This window comes from Acromyrmex echinatior, chromosome 5 (assembly GCF_024713525.1).
Source record: "Acromyrmex echinatior isolate Ae372 chromosome 5, ASM2471352v2, whole genome shotgun sequence".
In the NCBI taxonomy this organism is placed as follows: domain Eukaryota; kingdom Metazoa; phylum Arthropoda; class Insecta; order Hymenoptera; family Formicidae; genus Acromyrmex; species Acromyrmex echinatior.
Window position 1 is genome coordinate 11656707 of NC_141856.1, and position 23858 is coordinate 11680564.

The 23858-nt window shown below is 39.7% G+C and overlaps 1 protein-coding gene across 5 annotated transcripts in view; it reads right to left on the minus strand.

The window, feature by feature from the left end:
- Window positions 1-23858, minus strand: part of LOC105153620 (uncharacterized) — a 54159-nt gene that overhangs the window by 13315 nt on the left and 16986 nt on the right. For 2 of the 5 annotated variants that reach the window (XM_087406265.1, XM_087406268.1), the window contains 5 exons: window positions 22574-23358; window positions 21981-22265; window positions 20957-21280; window positions 20093-20694; window positions 19328-19807 (listed from right to left, as the gene is read on the minus strand). In XM_087406265.1, coding sequence (XP_087262391.1) covers window positions 19328-19807; window positions 20093-20694; window positions 20957-21280; window positions 21981-22265; window positions 22574-23358 — 2476 coding nt within the window. Of the gene's footprint in view, window positions 1-19327; window positions 19808-20092; window positions 20695-20956; window positions 21281-21980; window positions 22266-22573; window positions 23373-23858 lie in introns of those variants that run through there. The other 3 variants (XM_087406267.1, XM_011068572.2, XM_087406269.1) reach the window with 2 other exon arrangements.

Consider the following 23858-nt stretch of genomic DNA (forward strand, 5'->3'; position numbering starts at 1 on the left):
ATATCTTTCTCTTTCATACAACTTTGACAAAATTTTTCGTAGCCAGACTGTGATAAGGTCTCTAAATGCAGCCAGAAGAGACTCATGATAGCAAGTCGAAAAACACATTTTTTGATATTTGTAGTTCGATGATATCAAGAAAAACTGAAAGTTGAGAGATTCGAAAGAAAACTAGAAAGAAAGCGAGAAATAGAGAGATAGGATCGCGAGGGTAAGATGATCGGAGAGAAGAGAGGAAGACGATGCCGTCAAAGAAATCTGGGCCGTCCTAGAGGGAGCCGGCCTATCCAATCGGCTACGCAAGTGTAACGCCGAGTTTTACAATGTCAGGGATATACACGCCCTCGCACGGGTCCGTGGATGCGTCCGCAGGCTTGCACCTGCAAGCCAGGTAGTCGCGTGAGCTGGGATCTGTCTTGGATCCAGGGATGCCTACGATGCCTCTGCGCGGGAACAGGTATTCACTGCTGCGCTCTTACGTGCGCTTATGCGTTTCGCTTACTTGTAAATCAGGAAGGACAGTAGGATAAAGATAAGGGTCACGCGGATATATGATCTTATTTCATCATATCGGATTTCGGGTTTCTTCGAAGATGTCGCGTGTACGATCCAAGGATGCCTTGTGGCTTCCGTTCGCTGTGACGTATTACTATACTCATTGTTAGAAAAAAATGTACTAGCAACTATAAAAGTGACAACAAGTTTTATATGCAGAATAAGTACACGTAATTGAATAAATCTTTTGTAACGAATATAACTAAGATAGCGGAATTTTGACACAAAAATAATGAAGACGTAGAATATGGTAATGTATGAGCAAAAGAATTTACAATTTTTTTCTTTTATTTTGTCGAATCCACTTTACAGCAGAGAAATAAATTTAAGTTAAAGGCGTAAGAACGGGAATTATTTGTGTGGGGGGGGTCAATGATTATTCGAATGATTTTCAGTACAATGATAAAAATTAAGTAATACAAGGATTAATTTGTGTATATATATATATATATATATATATATATACATATATGTGTGTATATATATATGCATATACATAACATTGTAGTTCAGGTAAACAAATTCACAGTAAAGCTGGGTGGATAAAATCTCACATTTTCTCGCTCGTGTGAAGATTCCTTAAAATATGCTCTGCGGAAATGTTAAATCCTTTCCAACGCTAAGCTGTTTGGCACCATAATGTTTGGGAGTTTATGTCCGATGGATTAAGCGTTTTCGGCTCCTTTGATTATAAGAATATTTTGATTTTCCATTGCATATTTTATCATAACAATCCCAGCCCCTCTTATCGTCCGTATTTTATCTGGGAGGTGTGATCGTATTTATTATTATGATATTTCAATTGGCATAAATAAAATGTAAAAAAATCTCCGGCTTTAATAATTTATTAAGCACGGATGTAAGACACATTATGTACGGTAATCCAAATAAAAGTTCTGATGAAAACTGCAAAATAATGCAAAATGGCGAATGGGAAATTAGTGATTTTTCTTGTACATATCAGATATGTCTAATTATAAATGCAAGTTTAAAATTAAATTTAATTGCGAATTCAAACACCGCCAATTAGTATATTCGTTTGTAGCACCTGAACTATCAAGCGAGAATGTTGATGGACGTTTCATTTCGCGTGCGGCGCTCGTAAGAAAGATACATAATTTAGTTAACCATGGAAGTGGTCGTTCCTTGTTCACAGCGCATCACATTCACTACGGAAATAATAAAATTCTCGTTATAATAAAATCAAAGAGATTACTCCCGCCGTTTCCTTGATAGAAATTAATGACAGGCGTGACTGTATCGGAATTTCCTACGCAGTGAATCGGTTCAAGGCTCGCTTCATGAACGTCGTAATTGCAATGAGTTATGATAGTCGTGCATATCCGAAGACATGACTTTTCCGCCGGATTGAAGTCGGCGATAAAAGTGACAGCTGCGCGTAAAGTCATATTTTCTCACATTGCACCATGGCGTCTTGAGAAATTATATTCCTGTCGTAATAAAGCAAACTCTCTTGCAAGGAGATACGCTAAATACGCAGAATCCTACTTGGCATACGAGCCAAACACGGAAAAAAAACTCATTCCTAGCTTAATTGACGTGCTATCGATTCTATCGAGCGAATTTCCAGCCAGTGATATAAGAAAGATGCTTTATTCTCGATACTTAAATGTTAGATAGAATATTCTTCGTTGATAAAAAACGTACTTAGAATTTATTGTATTTGTATTTTTAATATAAAGCGGAGTGTTAAAAAGTATTAAAATCAACACTAATAAATAATTAATAAATAATTAATTTAATAAATAATAAATATGTAATACACACAACAAATAAGAGTCCAAAGCCTGTAACGTTCCAGTAATATCTTAACAACATTGCAATAATATTGTTGCGAGCTGTGTTGCAGGTCTAAATCTATTAAGAAATCTAAAAAGTCCACAATCCACAAGGACCGATTTCGTTCGGCATATCTAGCAAATTATGAGAAAACGTTAAAAAATTCTACACACGCAAAGCCCAGTGAGAGTGCGATCCTGCTGGAATGCTGATAGAACAATATTAATATCAACGCCGGGCGAGAGAGTGAAGAGGAGGAAAGGAAGGAGTAAAAGCAAGAGTAAAAGAAGAAAGAGGAGAAGAGAATGCCAGGTCTATCTCTGCGTTTTTCGACCGGGAATGTCGCAGGCGTGACAAGAGGTCGTTAAGGGGAACTTCTCGGTCGCTCGATTGGGCAAGCGGATGCGGTCACCGGCGGATGATTTAACGCGACGTCCGCCGTCATCTCGTGAAATACGTACCGAACCGTCGCCGGCGGCGGTCTAGGACCGACCGCCATCTGAAAGTCTAATTCGTATCGCCGCGTGATCGCCATTATATCCACGTCAGCGTAAACGGCCGCGCACCGATGATGCGCGGGAACGTTTCCCCGCTCGAGGAACTTAAGAGAAACTCGTCTTGTGGGAGGCGGTCGCGATTTCCGGACAGCAGCCTCGCGAACCGCCGCCTCCTACTTTCAGGGTCACGCGATCCCTTCGGAGGATCGAGCGCTACGGCCGTTAACGGCCTGACGACTTTATAGCACCCTGCGCGAGTTTTTAACGTTTTTTATTCCGCCCAGGTCCTGCGGCAGTAAAAGTGACGACGGGCGAAGCTAAGGTTTCACTTTACCTCACGCGCTCGTTGATCGGCATTTTGTAGCCGCGTGTAGCAAGTCGACACGACGTACACGAGATCGTTTTCGTTGTCTTTCTTTGAAGTGCAAGCTAATAGCATCGATGGATTTATGGACATACTGTCGAATAAACAATACTCTGTTAGACGATTTAATTTCATTGTCAAATAAAAATCTCTTAGCTTCCTCCGATTAAATTTCTTTTATTTTACGCTTATGCTTGTATATTATTTGCTTTTTCATTACTTGTAGATTTTGCGTATCTTTTATTATTTTGCTATACTTTTCTGTCGTTATTATTATTAATTTTTTTGCGTTAAATTAATGCACTAATTATGCAATTTTTAGGGTTTTGAAAGTATTTCCTATTTTTTATTACGTAGTGTACCTATATCTATTTAAATTTTTCGGTCAGGTGGCATATTCACGTTATTTGTTAAAGTCTGATAATTCCGCAATATCGAATCATCGCGCATCATTGGCAAGAAATTCAACGAGCCGACGAGCTTCCCTTCCTAATTACACGAGCCGTGTAACCGGTTTATCATCTCATATCAGAAATTAACTTAAACAAATCTAATATATATTTACGTTCGTTGCAACCATTCGCCGAGGGCACATAAGTAACTATGATGCCCCGTATAAAAAACCCGCGTAACATTTACGGTTTCGAATAAACGGCAATAATTTTACAATCTTCGTCTATGTCGGTAATTCAGCTTTATGATCGCGGAACCTCATAAGACGATTAAGATCTTTCCTCGTCGGCATCCACACGGTACCTTATACAAGGTTTATGCAGGGACGAATGATGACTATCTAGAGCCTGAAGACAACTAATTTTTTAAAATATTATTTATGTTTCTGTTAGAAAGTGAACGCTTCTTAGAATTTTCTTGATAAAAGTAGTAATTGTTAAAAAATAAGAACTATTAATTTTTTGTACGCAATTGAGTTAAAAATAATTAAAAATAGAGTTGATAAGTGTATCTCTCTCTGAAAAATATATTCCTATCTTTTTGCAATTTAAAGACAAAAAGTTTTTATAAAATAACAGTAAAATATAAATTTGACATTTGTTTTTCATTGTTAATTATAAAAAATGCGAAGTATGCTTTCATATTTTTGGAATATTTTAAAAGAAAATTTGGAATATTTTGATTTCAAATAGGCATGGTAATCAACAGCATAAAGAATAATTCAGTAAATATTTAAATATTGTATCTTACTCTTTGAAAGTGAATCAGTGTATTATTAGTGAAAAATAGTAAATCGCTGAAATAGTAAATATTCGCTGATGATTATATCAGTTATAAGTGTAGCACTGATTCACTTTTAGAGAGTATATATATATATATATATATATATATATATATATATATATATATGTAAATATCTTTACATTTTATGTTTCAGTATTATAATAACGTAAATTTCAAAGGATATATAATAAATTCTCTCTCCCCCAATACTTGCGTCAAGTTATTTCTTGTTTCTCTGTATTATAGGTGTAATCTATGTTAAATCTTATATAAAGAAGACAGCCTTCAGCTTAATACTTCAGCTTAATCTGATATAGATGCATTCCCGTCCGCAGCCTACCGCGGTTTCCTTTTTAATTTTCAAAGCTGGGCGCGACTACATCATAGAACTCACAAATAAACTTCAACTTCTTGTTCAAAAAAGCGACATTAGCATCATACTCGATTCCTCCGGAAAATTATAAATAACGAGACCGCGTCGCACCGGTCGGCGAATCACTGATCTGGAAACGTGTAATTAAACAGGAAAGCGTTAATCACCATACGAGAGCATTTAACGGTCCCGTCCTTGAGTCAGCAGATCGGTGAACATAAAAATCCCGACGTTTCTTTATCCTGATGATCCAGATAGACGGCGAAGTTGTTACTTCCGTCTCTAGTACATGTAGTCAATAAATATAAATTTCATCAATGGAGGGATGAGTACAAGATAGAAAAAAGTATGAGAAGTGAAGGGAAGTGGGAAAGAGAGATTGATAAATAGGTAGAGAGAGAGAGAGAGAGAGAGAGAAAGAGAGAGATGAAAATGAAGAGCAAATAGAAGGGAAGAAAACGCCACGCGGCTCGTAATGCCAAAGCGAAAATTCGTGTAATTAAAATCAAGTAGCTAAGTATAGCAGCAGTGCTAGAGATTGGCTTGCCTTTGATCGGAACTGCTCGGTCGGGACTGCAGTAAACGCGGGCATATGCTGCACGAGGAAAATACAGTCAGGCGAGATATAGTGACGTATAAGTTAATATAGCTCTCCCCGATCGCTCTGGGATGGGAATGGCAGAGAGTCACGGCTACGAAGCGATCGTGTACTACGCGCGCGGAGGAGGGAAGCGGATGGGAGCGAGCGAGCACGGGCATTAATTAAAAAGGTTGCGCATTAAAATGATTTGTTTTAATTGGCTGAACGCGCTGAGGTATTTATGGCCTCGCGGTCCTTCGCTCGGTCTGTCGGTCTGCGGCCTCTACACAACGACCGAGTCGACTTCTTCTCCTCCTCCTCCTCCCCCCTAGGCCCCTCTTTTTCCTCACCCGCCCCCTTGCAGCCCTTCCTCTCTTCTTCTTCTTCTTCTTCTTCTTCTTTTTCTTGCCCGTCCTACCTTTCTGCCTCTCTGCCTCTCTTCTCGGCCGCTAAGTCCGCGCCCTAGTCCCCTCCGCCCCTGACCTCTTCGATTATCTCGAAATCGGACGATCGTTCATCCGGACCGACGCGAGAGCTAAAAGGTGATTCTCTTCTTGGCGCGCGGAGAACCGAGGGCGATTCATAAATATCCAGCCACGACAAGTGGATCTTTATTACCGCGGATGATTTATACATGACTTAGCCGTATTGTTCGACTTCGATTCGTGTGTCACTGACGTATCTTCGCGTTTAGAACAGGCCCGTGCGCCATCGCGCGTTTGTTCCCCCATGCTTCGCCCTCGGCCTCGACTGCAATTCCGCCGGACCGCCGGGGATCGCCCGACGAAACTCGACTGACGAGGTATAAATCCAAGATCTTGCGAACAGACGAGGCTGATTAGTGTTCCGAGTCCTTGGAACTGTACACACGCGTTCTCAATAGGGCACATTTTTGTGATATATATGTATAATTCGGTCTATTATATTTCTGATCCCTCGACTTTCTATGAATATCGGCTGATCGCAGTTCAGAGAGCGGATGTAATTGTGAATCAGCCCTTTAATCGTTATGTTCTATATTTATTTTTTAGCATTTAAAATTTTTTTTATTAAATCTTTTTAATTCTTTTTAATCAAATTCCATTGCTCTCCCGTTGACGGTAAATCATAAAGAAGTATAGAAAGGAGGATTTGCACTTTTGCTCTCTTCACCAGAAGAATGAGAATTAAATGATTCATTTCCGTATGTATATACAGTCTATAAACAATATTAAAATATTCTGGAATGTTATTTAGGTCCTGAAATTAAAATATGTGTATCTTTCAAAAATATGAAAGTGAATGTAGGTTATTATCATTATCAGGAATTCAACTCGATGATGCTATTATCGAATGAAGATTAAGAAAGATAAAAAATACGATAAAAATATGATAATAAAAACGAAAGAGAAAAAGAGGGGGAAGGGGGGGGGCGAAAGAGAAGTCACGCATACATTCGCGGTCGTAATTCGCGCGCAACGTATTATAACCCCCCCTCCCCGTTCACTCTCGGTAACGAGAAAGCCGAGGAAAAAAAAAGCATCGATGGAATCTAATGAGCAAGGAGGCAAGATCCCGATGGCTCCACGTCGAGCTCGTACTTCGCCATGATCAAGATCAGCCCTCGACGAGAAGGGAGATACGTGAGATACGACAGGGGAGGGGGAGGGGGGGGAAGGGAAGAAGGGAAAAGATGACGGCAGAGAAGAGAGACAAATGCAGGTGCAACCTGCACCGGTACAGGACGGACGTACGGACGTACGAGCGGACGAAGGTGGGATTGAGTTATGACAGCGTTTGCTCCAGGGGGCCGGCTCTGGACCCGGCGAAGCGGATATTCTTCTTATTCTTTATTTCTTCGTCTGCGCGGCCCCGCCGTAGGAACCGTCGGCCATGCATCACCTTCGGTTCACTCCGGCCCGGCCTCCTCTTCGGCATCGTTGCACGACCACACCGCCATCACGGCCCATCACGATCCCACCTCAGCCATCGTCCTGGCTGGAATCGTCGATTCCACCCACCTTAGCAGGTCGAGAGTGCTCGGCCAGCTCCAAGTATTTACGTTTCGTACATCGTCCGTTTCGCCTTCTCCTTCTCCTTTTCCTCCTCCTCCTCATCGGCCTCCGCCTCCTCTTTGGTATCTTTTTTCTTCTTCTTATTTTCCTTCTTCTCTTCGCCGTTGTCGTCCTTTATAGTCGAATCAAACGACCCGGACGACTCTCTTCGTTAATTGCATCTCAAGTGACGCTCCGCGAGGCCCTGAACTTCGGCATCTCTTTCTTTCGAGACTCGGCGACAGCGACCGCGACAATGTTTCTTCCTGATGTCTTAAGACATGAGAGATAAGGAAAAGCTTTAAGTGTCAAATATAAAATCTCACGAAAAGATTACTTTCCTTCATAATATACGTTTATTTGAACAAAGTATAGAATGTATGTGTTATACGTTTTTTTTTTGTAGATTATAAACGTCAGGTAACGTATGTATCATGCACAATAAATGATTTTCAAAATATGCCACTCACTCTGTCTGGCTTTTATATTAAATCTTTATTTCTTCTTTGCTTCAAGCGCATCTTTAAACTTGATCGTGAAATTTAAGAGATATTTATATATATAGTTATGCTACTACGAGCCTGTTTGGCTTTTTAAAAAAATCCCCGATATCGAAATCTTAAATTGACATTAACTTATTTTCTATCGAGAATTTATCCAGCATGCTGATTTCGTCACCATCGCTGCCATCGCAAAACCGGTTTAATCAATGATTCACGGGTGTTACTAAAATTATATTTATATATGTGTACGTTCATTTCACACAATGAAACTGGAAATGATTCAGCTCGCAATGTGGATCACGCGATCAATTATCGATCTCTGTATTGGAAAAAAATTTAATTGCATAAATTGGAAATCTAGGTAGATTTATCCAATATGTTTGATGGAAAATAAACGAATCAAAATTCTTTTAGAAATTACTAGTAAACATAATTCCTTCTTGTTAAATATATCAAAATTTTTTATAATACAAAATTTATTTAGTAATGTCAGCATACATTATATTCATTAGGTGTTCTTCATTAAAAAAAGAATGTGAATATAATGGAAGTTTTAATGAATATAACTGGAAGTTTTATAGGTCTAAAAATACTAACCAAGTTCTCAGTTTATAGCAAATTCAGTAGTACACATTAATGCGTATTAAAACTGTTGTATACTAACTTAATGTAAATGTAAAAGCAAATATTTTGAATGATAAAATACATATTTTATCAAACAGCACAATAATGTTTATTAAGAATTATATTAAGGATTAGGACGATTTAATAATTCCGTTTCCATAATTATAGTACGTTAGATACATATCGTCAATCCATTACAAAAATCGATTATATCTAATTTCACATCTGATATTCAAAATTATCTTTCGGAATCAATGGTCATAAATGACTATATAATTGAATTACCATTTTTATCTCAAGAATATGGTGGCCACATAAACGTAATCGTAACTATCTGCAAAAATGTCTCGGGAAATTCCCTACGTCGCAGAGAATACGGTAACGATCCTTTAATCGGGCGCAATCACAAATCACAATAAGCTCGTGTCGTCCGCGCCGCGCATGCTATTCCCCACGTGAAAGTAGGTTTCATTAGCGCACACGTGACCGCGCGTCGGAATAACTCGGAATTAACGCGGGTCTCCCAATCAAAGACGGCACCGGCCGGAAACAAACAAAACGGAACTTCGTTTCCCGGCGATACCCCGGGGGAGCGGTTGGTTAGCTGCCCAGGCATTGGCGCGCTGATGCTGAAAGTCGAGGCGAGAGAGTATCTTTCTCTTTCTCGCTCTCTCTCTCTCTCCCTCCCGCCTTGCCGCGTCAGGAAGATTAGGGGGTTGCGCGGGTGACCTAGCCAGAGACGCAGGCGGGACGCGAGAGGGCGAAACGTAGGGGTGGTTAACGCTTCGCAGTCGGGGCTCAGAATAAACAACAATATTATAACGCGAGCTTAATTGCGCCAGAGGGCTCGGTAACGGGCGCATAAATCGGAGCGGCGAGCGCGCGCTCGCGAACGCGACCACCCTCCGAACTACCCTTATCCTGTCTTTCTCTCTCTCTTCCTTTCCCCCCTTCTCTCTCTCTCTCTCTTTCTTTCCCCCCTCTCTCTCTCTCTCTTTCTCCTTGTCCGCTACTATGTCCCTGGGACACGTAGCAGTCCTCCACGAACCGCCTCAGCGAAGTAGAGGATTCATTTACAATAAACATGTCCCCCGCTAATTTCGTCGGCGGAAAAGGAGGAATCTCTGGAACAGAGGAGCACCTTAAGTACGATATACGTTGACGTTTCCCGCCACCTCGCTCCGAAAGGAGGATCGCCTTCATGAAAGCTGGATCCCGATCCAGCCCCCGCGATCTTCGTCCTCGAGGCTATCGATGACGGCTACCAATTTAATATATGTTTGCGGTTAATCCTTGTCTGTATTTTTGCTTGGAACTTTCAAGGTTCACGGTGTGTATCATTTTTATATTTTTATTTTCAATGTGACACTTTGATAATCCATTTCTTTAAAGTTCGCGCGACGATATGGATGGGAAGTTTGTGATAAAAATTTTAATAATATCTCTCTGGTAGTCATATACATTATTATAAGATAGACGTAAATAAATGATTATTTCTACAATATAATTGTTTTCATAAATTATCATAGCGTATTGCATTAATGACACACGGAGAGAATTTTGTTTTAAAATTTACTTTGAAAATATGATAGTTGTGGGACAATATAATATTTTAAAGATTTTTATATCATGCACTTCAGTAAAATTAATCAAACTTATTTTATACATTATTGTACTTTTATTAATGAATGAGAGAGATTTACATAAAAATTCTTCGAAATACAATGTTGTCTCACGACTATCATATTTCAGGGTAAAGTCTATATAAAAAGACATTCTCTCCGTGTAAAAAGAATAAAACGTATTTTAATAACAGAAATCTATCAAAAAATACTTTCATAAATCGTTAAACAATGAAATTGATTTCGTATCTACAGACATGTCCCTTCCATTAACATATTCAATTAACATATATATATTTGTACAATTTAGTGTATATTAACTCTTACAATGTGGCATTCTTATGAAGGAAGAATTCCTTTTCCTATGGTAAGCCATGTTTCGTAACCATCCGCAAGTGTGGATTCCGGGACGAAATGTCGCAGCGGTGGCCGAAAAATTTGGACGCGCGAGGAAAGCCGGCAGCGTTACAACGCTTGTGGCTTGGCGGCGTTTCAGCCGACCGTGGATAAATGTACGAACACGTACGAGAAGAGGAGGCTGAAGAGGAAAGGATAAAAAAAAAAGAGAGGAGTAGAAAACCTAGCGGAGGGCTATAAAATGATATGGAGTGCACGCAAGCAAGCTGGCATTACTGTTTTTGGGAGTCTCGATTATGCGTCTACGCATACATTAATTGTACCCCAACGTTTGTAATTCCAATTAATTTAATCATGCCTTATAAAACAATCTAATAATAAGATATATATATATATATATATATATATAAAATATATGCAACTTATAATTTAAAATTTACGAGAGAGAGAAAGAAGATAGTTTCCATAAACATATATTTCTAAAAAATATTTTACCGATGATGTAAGCAAGAATTCGTCCAAGAACAGAAATAAAGTTTAGAAATAAAACTAGACGATATAAATCAATCTGGCCATCACGATGTATAATGATAATGTAAAATAATCCCATATCAAGTTAGAGTTAGTTTTCAGTGTTAAACCGGCATTACACGACGGCAAGCTACTAATTATTTTTATATTACGCAAACGTGCTTCTCATTTAATGTCACTAAAACGTCGACCGGTAGAAAATGGCATTTTGAATTTACGTGCCACCACTATTTTATCCCACCATCCCGAAATATTTTCGATTGCGCGCTCTTTTTACAATTCCCCAGGAGCCTTCGTACCCATTGTGCCCAATGGATAATCCAGCGACGGAAAGAAAGATAAAGAGCTGGGGTATAGCGATGCAGTTGGAGGACCGGGAAAGAAGAGAGGCGAACAGACGAACAGAGAAGGAGATAAAGAAAAAGAGGGAGAAAGAGAAAGAGCAAAAGGGTTCAGGGGAGGGGGTGTCGCACCAGTCGAGTGTAGAGAAGGGCCACGCTAGAAGGAAGAGAACGTGATGGAGAAAGGGTAGAGAGGGCGAAAAGAGAATAGGAGGCGACGCGACGGAGGAGGCAAGAGGATGAGGAGGATGGGGGAGGGGAGGGGGAGGGAGGAGATGGAGGGTTAGGACGGTTAGCGGCCGGTGCGGCTATATGTACGCGTCCTCGACCGCAGGCCTGTTTTATTTTATGAATCGCAATATTTCACGCGACAACTGGACTCGCGGGGCGCGGCCACCACTAAACTGTCTGCATACGGCTGTGTGCTTACCGCGTGTGCCACACACTGTACCCCGTATACGACGCACGCACCACCACCGTCGCTACCACCATCGCGTTGCATAGCGTGGCGTCGCGTCGCGTCGCGTCGTCACCACGTCGATGACACATACGCAACTTCGACCAATGTGATCAATGTGAAAGGTTGAAAGACGTTCGAAAAATTAGGACATCATATTGAATCCTCATTTCTGACCTAATTCATATAACATTCACTTGCTATGCTATAAGAATGTAGATGTATAATAATGTTAGATGTGGGATTTTGGTGCAACAACAATTTCTTACAATAAATATTATTTAAAGTTATTTTTTCGAATCATTAATTAGTATGAGAAAATCGCTAAAATTTTGATTATGTCTAAGTTAACGAGTTGCGATGCGCAGCGCGTGAATGCACGAGCGGAGATGGTCTGGTCGATGCATTTGAATGCGACGAATGCGGCGCAACAGCGTCTCATTGTTTCGATGCGAGAAGAGAGAATCGCACGAAGATCTCTTCCCATCTTTCTCTCTCTTTCCACGCGAATCCTCGAGTAAGCTTTCCCTTCGCCGGAACGGTCGCGCACGAGCGGTCCTGTGGGATGCGTCGAGTGTCTACAGGGTGATCCATAAAGACGACACCGCGCTTCATTGATGACGTTTTGACGAAAACTAACGCAGTCGAAGCTGCAGCTCTCCTGTTTACCGAATCGTATGTAAAAAGATCTATAAATTAAATATTTACTAATAAAACTTCGATACGCTAATAAAAAATGAAATGATAATTGATCATTGCAAAATTGATGAATGCAGTGCAATCAGTTAAAATACATTGGAAACGAATCAAGTATCATAACTATAAATGCACTATAAAGTTTACACTTGAATGCCAAAAGGTTGCAAAAGATCACGATATTCTTTTCATACAAAAAAAAAATCTTAATTAAAAAGAAACTTTTTTATTAACCGAAGAAATCTACATACACGAAAGGAGGTGCAACATATTGAAGCATTGCAGGGTGGCGCCAATAATAAATTCACTATACCGTGTAAGAAAAACGTCGTAACCCCTCTTGCCCCCCTCCCCCCCCCCCTCCCCGTCATTGTATTTTTCTCTCCCGGTATCGAAACCACCGTCAACGGCGGTAGTAACAATTTCACCTACTATGCCTATCTACGCCGATGTTTACTTGACCACGTACAGAAGAAGGTGGACGCGCCATTACTGCTACGGGAGATAAAAGATACGCGCGTACCACGCCGCGGTCCATATATGTAAATACCTCTGGGGATCTCGCGTACACGTCGTGAGGCTGTGAATAAGAGAGGGTTGCCGGAGGTTGGACAGGGCCGAGAGGAGAGCAGAAGGGGGAAGGATCCTGCGGGCCCTGTCGGACCGCGAGGGACGGGAGGTGAGCGGGATGGAAAGGTGGCGGGACACGGGGGGTGGACGAAGGAACGAAACGTACGGTCAGTAGCTCGCGTATGTAACATACTATCTTGAATATGCGCATACATCGCGAGCCGGCCGCGAGTATTCCGAGAATCGGTTAGGCGATCGGTTAGGTTGCGCGGGAGCTGCCTGTCTCTCCGCGCGTAATTACCTTCTTTCTTTCTTTCTTTCTGGATTCTCTCTCCCCCACGATTCGCCACCCGTAACGCGACCCGTGATGCTCCTTTTCTGCTACCACCCCCCTCCCGCCCTCCCTACTCTTCTCCGTCTCGCGAGGACCATGCGGACTCCGCCATCGTCACGTTCGCCCCGGCTCTTTTTATACCTCTCCCTCCCCCCCCCTCCCCTCCGCCCCTCTCACTATTCGCCCTTTTACGCTGCGTCGTCCTCACATGCAGCAGCTACGCGAGCACGCGTCTTGTTCTACAGATAACGAACCTGAGCCCCTTCATCCCTCCCCTCTTCCTCCTTCGACAAGGAAGGGAATATCGCGTTATCGTTGGACCAGAAACTATCGTTGGACCGAATACGATCGATCGCGAGGCACCGGACGTTCCGCCGCGAGTTAATTAGATTATTCGAAGCAGTCGCGTTCACGCTAAACGGGACGAAGATATGAATGAATAACAACTAAGTCGTTTAACTAACAGTTGAAATCGTTGAATGTTAAAATGGAAATTTAGATCGAGAAGGAAAGTTCCGTTTTTAAGTTGAAGAAAACCCAAGGAAAAATTCAACAATTGGATCTAATGTAAGACGATCGAAGATACAATCGTAAATCATTGCAAAATACATCCATAAGAAAAAAATTTTGTACGACTTTACTTATTTTGTATTTCTGAACTGATACGTCATTAATTTTCCCTTCTAGGACTCGTTGCCGGCAAGTTGCCGAATTGAACACTTTATCGATAACTCTCACGTGTATTCCCGCTCAGTAGGATTGCCATTTTGTCCGTTTCTGCCGCAAGATGGGATAAGTTTGATCGGCAATGCATTAATAACTCTACGAGAGGTGTGAAATGAGAGACTTCGTCTTTCAATTCCAAAATCGGATAAATCCCACCTTTAATCGCCGATTGAGACATGATCGACTTTTATATTTCAATGATAAATATTTCTTCTCTTATTAAATTTCCTTTCTTCCATTACCGTTTATTAGTATTAATGTTTAGTTTATTAGTTAATGACATTCTTTTTATAATCGTAATATTTTCTCGCCGTTACAATTAGCAATCGGCTTTTGTATCTCGATTAGGTTTCTTTTAATTAAATTTCCTTTTTTTTTCATCACTGTTTATTAATATGTGATATTCTTCTTCTAATACAACTTCAACAGAATATTTTGTCGTCGTTATGATCAGCGTTCTTTTACTGCAATTTCGTTTATTGTATTAATAAAAACTCAAGCGGTATATATGAAACTGTCTTGGGAGTATATTCCTTTCGAATCTTCTTGTTGCTCCTTTCCGACTTCTTGCTCTGAGAGGAAATAAATCGTGCAGTTAGTAGCTCGCACGTATGACATACTATCTTGAATATGCGCATACATCGTAAGATGCATGCGTATTCTAGGAATCGCTTAATGCGCGATCCGTCGCTGTGCAAGCTCGTCTTCTCGTAATTGGTTTCTTCCTTTATTTTCTTCCTCTCTAAACCTCCGCTCGATTCATTACAATTCTTTTTTGCCCACCACATACCGCAGCGCTGACCTGACCGATATGACTCGCGTGCTTTCAACTTTATGCGCATTATATTTTTGCGCATTACGAAAAATCTTATCTGCACGCGAGAAAATTTCGCCACTTTTTTCAAACCTTGCTATTTAAAAAAGTTTACAGAAAGAGCAAAGATCGTAACTTCTTTACATAGTAAATGTACGATGTTTCCAACAGCGAAGGAAATCTAGCATTGTGGCAATTATTTAAAAGTATTATTCATACGAATTATTTAAAATATCGCTTCCTTGCTTCAAAAGTAATTAAAAAAAATTCAGTTTCTCAGAAAAGAGCGAGAACTATTTTCCAATTTGGCAGAAAATTATTGAGTCAAATATATATTGGTAAACAAAATATATTTTTAACGCGTCATTTTTATTATTTGCAACTCTTAAAAAAACCACCCTTTTTGAATTGTAACAACTGTGACGATTTCTTTTAAAATCATAAGTTGTGACAATTTTTTATGAAGTTATGTTCACTTAACTCATTCATGATAATAACTAAAAAATTACATTTTTTTTCCAATCGTGTGATCATTTTCGAAGTGAGGAAGCGATATTTATGAAAAAATTATTTTACAAGTACTTATTTACATTTTTGTTACAACACAACATTACTGTGGGACATTTTCCAAAACACATCTTCTCTCGCAGACTACAAAAAGTTTTCAGATGTAGGAAGACAAAATGAAAATGCAAAAGAGATGTTACTGAAGTTCCGGATGAAACTTGCGCGTAGACAAGAAGTAAGGTACGTCTTAACGGTAAAGGTCAAGCCGCAGGACTTCCTAGTTGTCGCCTGTACAAGATTTTTTTCTCGCGCCATGACACCGCGTTCCTCATGGTCTTCCTTTACTGCCGCGACGCGTTACTCTTCTACGAACACGCCTCATCTTGGAGCTAACGAACGAGCTTGCCAACTGACCTTCGTAAGAGATGACGCATATACTCCTTCCTGGTCGGCCCTTTTCTATTACAAGACGAAGTGGAAGCGACAAGAAGAGGTGGAGAGGGTTCTAATCAAGGTGGCTTGCTGGAACTTCTAACTCCTTTCGCTCGGAACGAGATGTCGAGTTCCAGGTACGTCGATCTCGCGTACCACGCTGTAGTGCAAGCTAAGCCCTAAGGAAGATTATAGGGTGTCTGCATAGAGATAGTCCGAGTTTGCCGCGGAGATGATACCAAGAACCTCTCGGTAGAGAGTGATTTTCGGGGGATAAGCTCAAGCAGGATCGTAAAATTTGTCGATTAAATAATTTGAAGACTCGTCGGAACTTTACAAAACTAGTTTCGACTTTCTTAAGGCGCGCCACGTAATCGCGGTCTCCGCAGTGGAACGTTCACGCATGAATATAAACCGCCCGGATTATACACGGAAAATGATAGTCTTCGATAAAATTATTTTCATGGCGTTTTGGTAATAATGCCAAAATTTTTATTGCCCATCAATAAAACTGGTACAATTGATACTTCATAAGTACGTTATTGTACGTTACCAAGAAATTTCAAAATAGCGCGACTCAACCAAATTTAAAATTTGCCAATTTTTCTAAGTACAACGAACGCGGGATAATACCAAAAACATTGTCAGAAGACGAATCAACATCAATGAGGGAGGAGAAAGAGAAGAACGGAAAAAGGTAGCAACGTGAACGACGGAGAGAGTGTACTAAAGAGTGTCCCGAATGACGACGGTCAAACATAATCCCTTGGAATGGCCGGAATCGTGGCATTAAGCGAAACCCTCGTGGTTCGTGGCTGCATGTCGAGACTTCTGGCTGGTCGTTCGGCTTCGGGGACGGCGGGTGTGAGAATAGGAGAACGGTGGCTGGATGTTGAATAGGCGCCGTTACAGAAGGTAATGCGTGTACGACGAGGACTCGGAGGAAACGGCGGAGGCGGAGGTAAGACACGGAGAGGAGAACCGAGGTGGCGGAGCCGAGGTGTTAACATTTGCTTTATAGCGGCCGCTCTACAGCAGGGCGATGGTTTAATACTTGTGTGCCGTACGAGCGGCACACAAACACCACCAGGGAGTGGTGACCGCGAAGGCGTTCACCTGGCGCGCGTATTAAAGGGACACGGAGTACATAACCGCTGTAACACGAGCCCGTTAAACACGTGAAATGATCCGCGCTCCGACAGCCACGCACGTTATTCGCCTATTATATTGGCAGAGAGCCCGTACGCCGTTGAAAAATATAATATTAATTTTGTTTACTATACATATTATTCGGTTACAAGAATATGCAGATCTATTCATAGATTCTTAATACTCGTACTTAATACTCGTACTCTTAAAAATAATAAACTATAATATTAAAAATTTAAACTTAATAAAGGAAGAGCATAAAACCTCAGCACAAGGTATTTCTTTGTGATATTTAATGTATAATTACACTAATAAATAATTTAAATTATTTATTAGTGTAATTATATATTAAATATCACAAAGAATATCTTGTGCTGTGGTTTTATGCTCTTCTTTTTATTAAGTTTTGATTTATAAACCATATTTGTTATAATTATATATTAAGAATTTATTCTAAAAAAAATATTTCTTACAACAGAGTTTCCTTATCAACGTTAGAAAATTATCTTAATTCAATTTACTCTTTATTTTTTCCTGAATTTAAAAATTAGAAAAGATAACAGAGTCTTATTCATATTTAATTTGATAAAATGGAATAACTTGGCCTAAATTTTGATAATGCCTAGACAATGTGTATATCAAAATCGGAACATAAGACATCTTAAAAATGTCTTAAAGATGTGTTCTGAGACTTATGTTCCAATTTTGGATAGGTATGCTATCTAGGTATTTTTTAAAATTTAGACCAGTTGTCCTAACTAAATCAAAATTGTTCCTCTTTATGGTACCATATCATGTTTCTCAATACGTTGTCAGAAATAGCGCGATAAAATATTAAAGCTTAACAACTCGTTGATATCTGTGTATTTTAATTTTATAACATCTCATATTAATGCGCGTATAGGCCGCACTCCCATATGTCGGTATTGTAGAAATATACGATGTGTATCACCGCTATATAATGGAGGCCCGTTAAATAGCGAAATGACCGGCGGGTTCATATACATTATTATGAGATGTTAATATGACACCCGTTGTTGGGCCAACGAGCGCACGTCTCTTTCTTCTAACCCGTTTGTATCTCTCTTTTCAGCTCGCAATATCTCGCGGTTCGTCTCGCTTCTTTTTGTCTCGTATTTTCGATCCGCTTTGCCTGGTCTCCTCCACATTGGGCCACGCTCCTTCATTTTATAGTTATGCAGCGAGGACACTTTTACTACGACCGCGCGAACATTTCGCGGTTCCGGCTCGCGGCGAGCGCTTTTATTGCCCGAGGGCGTTTTTACCCCCGAATACGCTATCCTTTATTTATTACGGAACGGTCACGCTGTGGGAAAAATAGCGTGTGACACGTTGTATCGAGAGCAAGTCGAAAAGTCGAAGCTAGTAACATTTTAAAGAGTGAATTTATTTCAATTGTCAATTCGGATCGATCCAAACAATTTTGCTACAAATCTATAAAAAGATCATTATTTTATATTGCGTAAGATGTGCTATTCATCATTTTTAAGTTAACACGTGATTGTGAAATTAAAACATGATTATACATAATCGATTGTAAATGCGGATGTAAATGAACATTTTTCCCTCTGCGAATGATACATGATACGTGTTATTTCTTAGGAAATTATTATTATTGCAGCTAAATTTGCGTAATATTCCATAGCAAATAATGTGATAAATTCTTGACATAAAACATGTCCGACCTATATCTTCGTGGAGCACTTGTCCTGCGATTGTTACGGAATTCTTAAACGTAATTTGTAATTTTAATACGATTTAGCAATAATAAATTTCAGAAAACCATAAATTACAAACTTTCGATAAAAATAAATATTACAATTCTAATAAACAAATTTATTAAATTTAATCGTTATTTTGTTGTGTCTTTATCTACCAAAAATTTATACTTAAACTATTAGGTGTTGGAATTAATTCGTAGCGTTTTACAAGTGATGGGAAGTACTTTCATTAATGTATTTTTTAATGCTCATGTGAAATAAATAACATTCTTTCATTAAAAACGCTACGAATTAATTCCAACACCTAATATTTGTATTATATATCCAAGAATGCAAATCTGTAGCTTTCAGATTAAAAATTAACGCGTCTTTATATATGTAGTTTATACGAATATTTTGGAACGGAAATTATCGAAACAAGCATGTCACTTATGAGATGCAATTCCAATAATAATAACAATTGATAAATTGAATTATCACTTACTTTGTGTAGAAGCCTTCTTTGCAATGCGAACAGATGAAGTTCCGCCGACGACCAGTTTTATCCAGAGATTTCGACGAAGTGTTGCATATCCTCTGATGAATAATGAGATGCGATCTTCTCGAGAATGAAATCGAACACTTCATACAGGGAAAGGGTTTTTCTCCAGTATGTTGCCTGATGTGATTTCGTAGTGATGTTTTCGGAAAAATCTTTCCACAAGTCGGGCACTTATATTTCGGCAATTTGCTCGAACTGGACGCCTCTTTATCCGTTTCTCGAACGGCACCGGCATGCAGGGCTTCGTGAAAAATGAATTCGGCCTTGGAATCCGTGGAAAAGATGCAATCCTTACATTTCCATTCTTTCTCGTTACTTTCAGTCTCAGCAGCGTTCGATGCATCATTCTTCAAACAATTACCCTCTCGCGTGTGCCTAGTGACGTCTTGTGACAGAGCGAAAAGCGTGCCACATCGAGGACACCTAAAAAGATTACAAAATTCGCCATTGCAATTGTATATATGATATACAATTATAAATTTTACACAGGATTTAATTGTAAGTTATAAAATATATAATTTAGAATGCTAAAGAAGAAATACTTTGGAATGCTTCAAAAATATCTATATTATCTACCTATTATATAACTAGAAAAAATGATAATTTTTATGCTATTTCATAAATAAAAGAATTACGAAAGCAACGTGCAACGTCGATGTAACTACATGTAACATCAATAATTTGCCTCAAGAAAAAAAGACAAATTACCGATGACAAAGCTCTGGATGACAAAGAAGAAGATGACTCTTGTGCGCCGTAAGATTCGGCTGCTTTTCATCACAGTGAGGACACTCTCGCGCTGTGTCTAATAGACCTTCCTCGCTTTTGCGTGCCTTTACGGCTTCCTTGTGACTAGAGGTTCTCCGATGCAGAACTGCTTCTTGGGCGGTAGTGAAGTTCATCGAACAGAAGGAACAGAAGTACGGTGCTGGTCGCGCGTCCGCCGTGACCTCGCCTTTTTCTTTGTCCTTGGCGATGTGACTGGTCAGCTGATGACGTTGAAGCGCGACTAAAGACCGGAGGACTTGGGAGCATACATCGCACTTGATACGCTGTTGATACACGTCCGACGCGGTATCACTCGCGGTGTGACCAGTCTCTTTGGCATGCAACCGCAGCTGGAAGTTGTATCGAAATTGCCGATCACAACTGCAGCAGGATAACATACGTTGACGACTAATTACCACCGGCACGGAGCCCTTCATCATCGATACTACGTCACGATGACTCGTACTTAGAAGGTGAGACTCCATTGTCGCGTTGTCTGCGCACCAGAAGTTACACGGAGTGCATCGGCAACTGCCGCCGATCTGAGAAAGAAAAAGAAAAAGAAAAAGAAAAATGACAAAGAGTCTCTCCGCGCAACGGAATATCCGGATGTACGAGTCAATTAAGACCGTCTTATTCGTTTCTCATCTATTTAATGTTCGTTGACTCGTCGACAGATGCAAGAATCGTACACGTGATTGTGCATAATATCTACATCGATGGATGAAAACGTGGATATGTCGATTCTGATCTTGAGCCGAAAAATATTTAACATCTCGCTTCAATTAATGAGCGACCACTCACCTGTTCTACGGTCTTAGAGTGAAGATCGGAACGCCAATGAAGCAGGAACGTCTCCTCGGTGTTGCAGTAAAAACGACAAGGAGCACATTGGAAGGGGCTTTGTCGAACCACGTTCGCTATGTGCTCCAGAAGGAAACGGCGTACGCTTGGATTGCGTGGATTCACGAGGACACCTGACACACGGCAATGGTAATGGGAGAGCAAATGTTTACCCATTTGAGGCCTCTTCACGCGCGTGCGGCACATCTCGCAGAGAAGAATCTCCTTCTCCCTTTGACGCAGACCTTTCTTAACTTTCTTTTGCTCGGGCTCTTCCTTCGTCCTCTGATAACACAGCGTGACTTAATCGTACAGTTTGCATTAGAGATTTAAAAAAATTCCATCCGGAGGGCTGCCATTGTTATTTACATTTGAAATATGTTTTCGTTTCAATATGATTTCTAAGATTTAATATTGTAAGATATTTTTGAAACACAGTGTATCATCTCGTAAAAAATCGGACAGAATTTTCTTAAATCTTATTAAGTTTCATTTGTATAAAGAGGCACGCAAATCTTTTCCTTTTAATCACAATTTTTTTATCGGAAATTTTTAAAATTAATTAAAAATATTTTTTTTTAATAAAGAAATATTATAACAAAGTAAAAATACAGTTGTAAATGTCAACTAATTAATTCATAGGAACTACAATAATTACTTTTTATTTCTCTTTCTAGTAATAGGCGTATTTAATTTCGTTCGGAAACGAAATGCAAGGTCATTGATGCAAAAAGATTCAATATAGGTAAGATTTCGGGGACTAAAAAAAGTGTTAATATGTGTCGCCCGGACAAATATCAACATTTTACAATCCCCGAAATCCCACATTGAATCTTTTTGCATCGACACAATCTTGCATTTTGACTTCGAATTAAACTTAGACATGCCTGCTTTAGCAAGATATATTATTTAAATAAGCTAACAGTAAAAATGTTGGTTTTAAATGTTGGTTCATGTGTTAACAAGTTAAAGAGACCATTATTACCGAGGTCTTCTTACGAGTGGACATTCTTCTGGACACTCTTGCGTGCGAATTTATTCCGCGCCGTAGATGGAGAGCTTCACCATCAAGTTCCCTAATGCTCCTCCTGGCGTGCAAATCAGAGAGCAGATGCCTGTTGTAGACCAATCGCGATGCGAGCTTCCTGCCACAAGGATTGCACCAATATCCCGACTCGATATCCGTTCGTGCACCCGGTACCCATTTCCCTCGCGTGTATCCTGGCGGCGGCTGTCCGGATGTATCCTTGCTTTCGTATTCCTCGACCTTCTGTAATGGTCGATGTCTCTTTGTCCAACAAATCGTCATAGCTCGCGCGAGGTAATGCACGCTTGTGGAATCATATCAAATTCATGCTGATACACAGAATGATTAGCAGACTGAATCGAATATAAATTAAAAATTTGCGCGTTGATTTGATTTAATTTGAATTATTTTTTCATTGTTTCATTTAGAATAATCTCCTGATGCAACTATTATTCCCGTGACTAAGTACAACTTTTCAAAATAAAAATTACAAATTATATAGAAAATTATTCATGTGTTTCTGAATCTTAAATCTGTTTTTTTCTTTTTACTTGTGATGTCTCCGCGGGTCGCCATTTACCGCCAGTATACGTTGGCGGGGGATGTTCCTGATGATCATTGTCGGGCTCTGCATCCTCCTCATGCATATGCGGCGTGTCCTGCGGCAAATCGTCCAGTCCAGGCTTCCACTTTCCACCAGTGTGATCTCGCGGTGGACCTTCCTGTGGATTTTCGCCGTCATCTGAATCCGAATAGGAATCTTCCCCCAATTCCTCCTCCAGAATATCGTCCTCGGAGTCATCGTACTCGAAGTCGTATCTCGCCAGCTTCTTGGTCGTGCTATTCCCTAAAGAAAGGTCAGCTAGAATGGTGTCATCCAACCAACTCTGCTGATTCTCATGCCTCTTTCGGTCGAGAGTTGTCTGCTTGAGGGACTGGATGCACATATCGGGCGGTTCGTCCAGATCGCTGACCGCGGGTAACATGCTGTGAAGTTTATCCTTCGTGCCGGCCTCATCACCATCCACCTGACCTTTCTGGTCTTTCTTTCTTTTGTCATCTTTCTTAAATTTTCTGTTATCCAATAAAGTCGGCGCTCGTCGAGTATTACTCTGTAATTCTAACGAACTGAAGAATGCGTCTGCGTTTAGAAATTCGGGATATGACACTGTTGTCGGTGTCGATGGTGATTCGTGAACAATCTCGATTTTAGCATCCGATGGTCGGCAGCCTGATCGACGATGCTGTACATAATTGTCGAGTCCATGAATTGTCAAATTACACTTGATGCAGAAATGAGTGTCATCGTCTTCTTCGTAGCCTTCCATTAGTCGAACTGCGAAGATAAATCTGCGGTAAAGGAACGAAAGTATTCGCTTGTGACTTAATGTTTGAAAATAACTATTGTTTCTTTTCTTAAGTATTATTATTATGATCGATCTTGTGACGTGGCAGCACGAAACGTTATTGCTATGAAACATCAATAATAAATATAGCAAAAATATATCTATGTGCGACGCATAATAAAAGTTATTTTTTTATTTTTGAATAAACTATTTCGAATATATTTTTTTTCATATTTCTTTTTCTTGACACATACCTATGTTATAAAAAGAACTGCATATACTGCATATATATTATTTCTTTCCTCATATTGTCAAATTTATATTATTATATTTAAACTATTTCTTTAAATTGTTTTTAATATTAGTATATTATGTTATTCTAAATTATACATACTATTTTATTGTCTTGAAAATAATTGAAATGTTTCTATAAAAATACAAAATATATTAATTCTTAAATATATAATAATAAATATAAAACGTTTTTCGT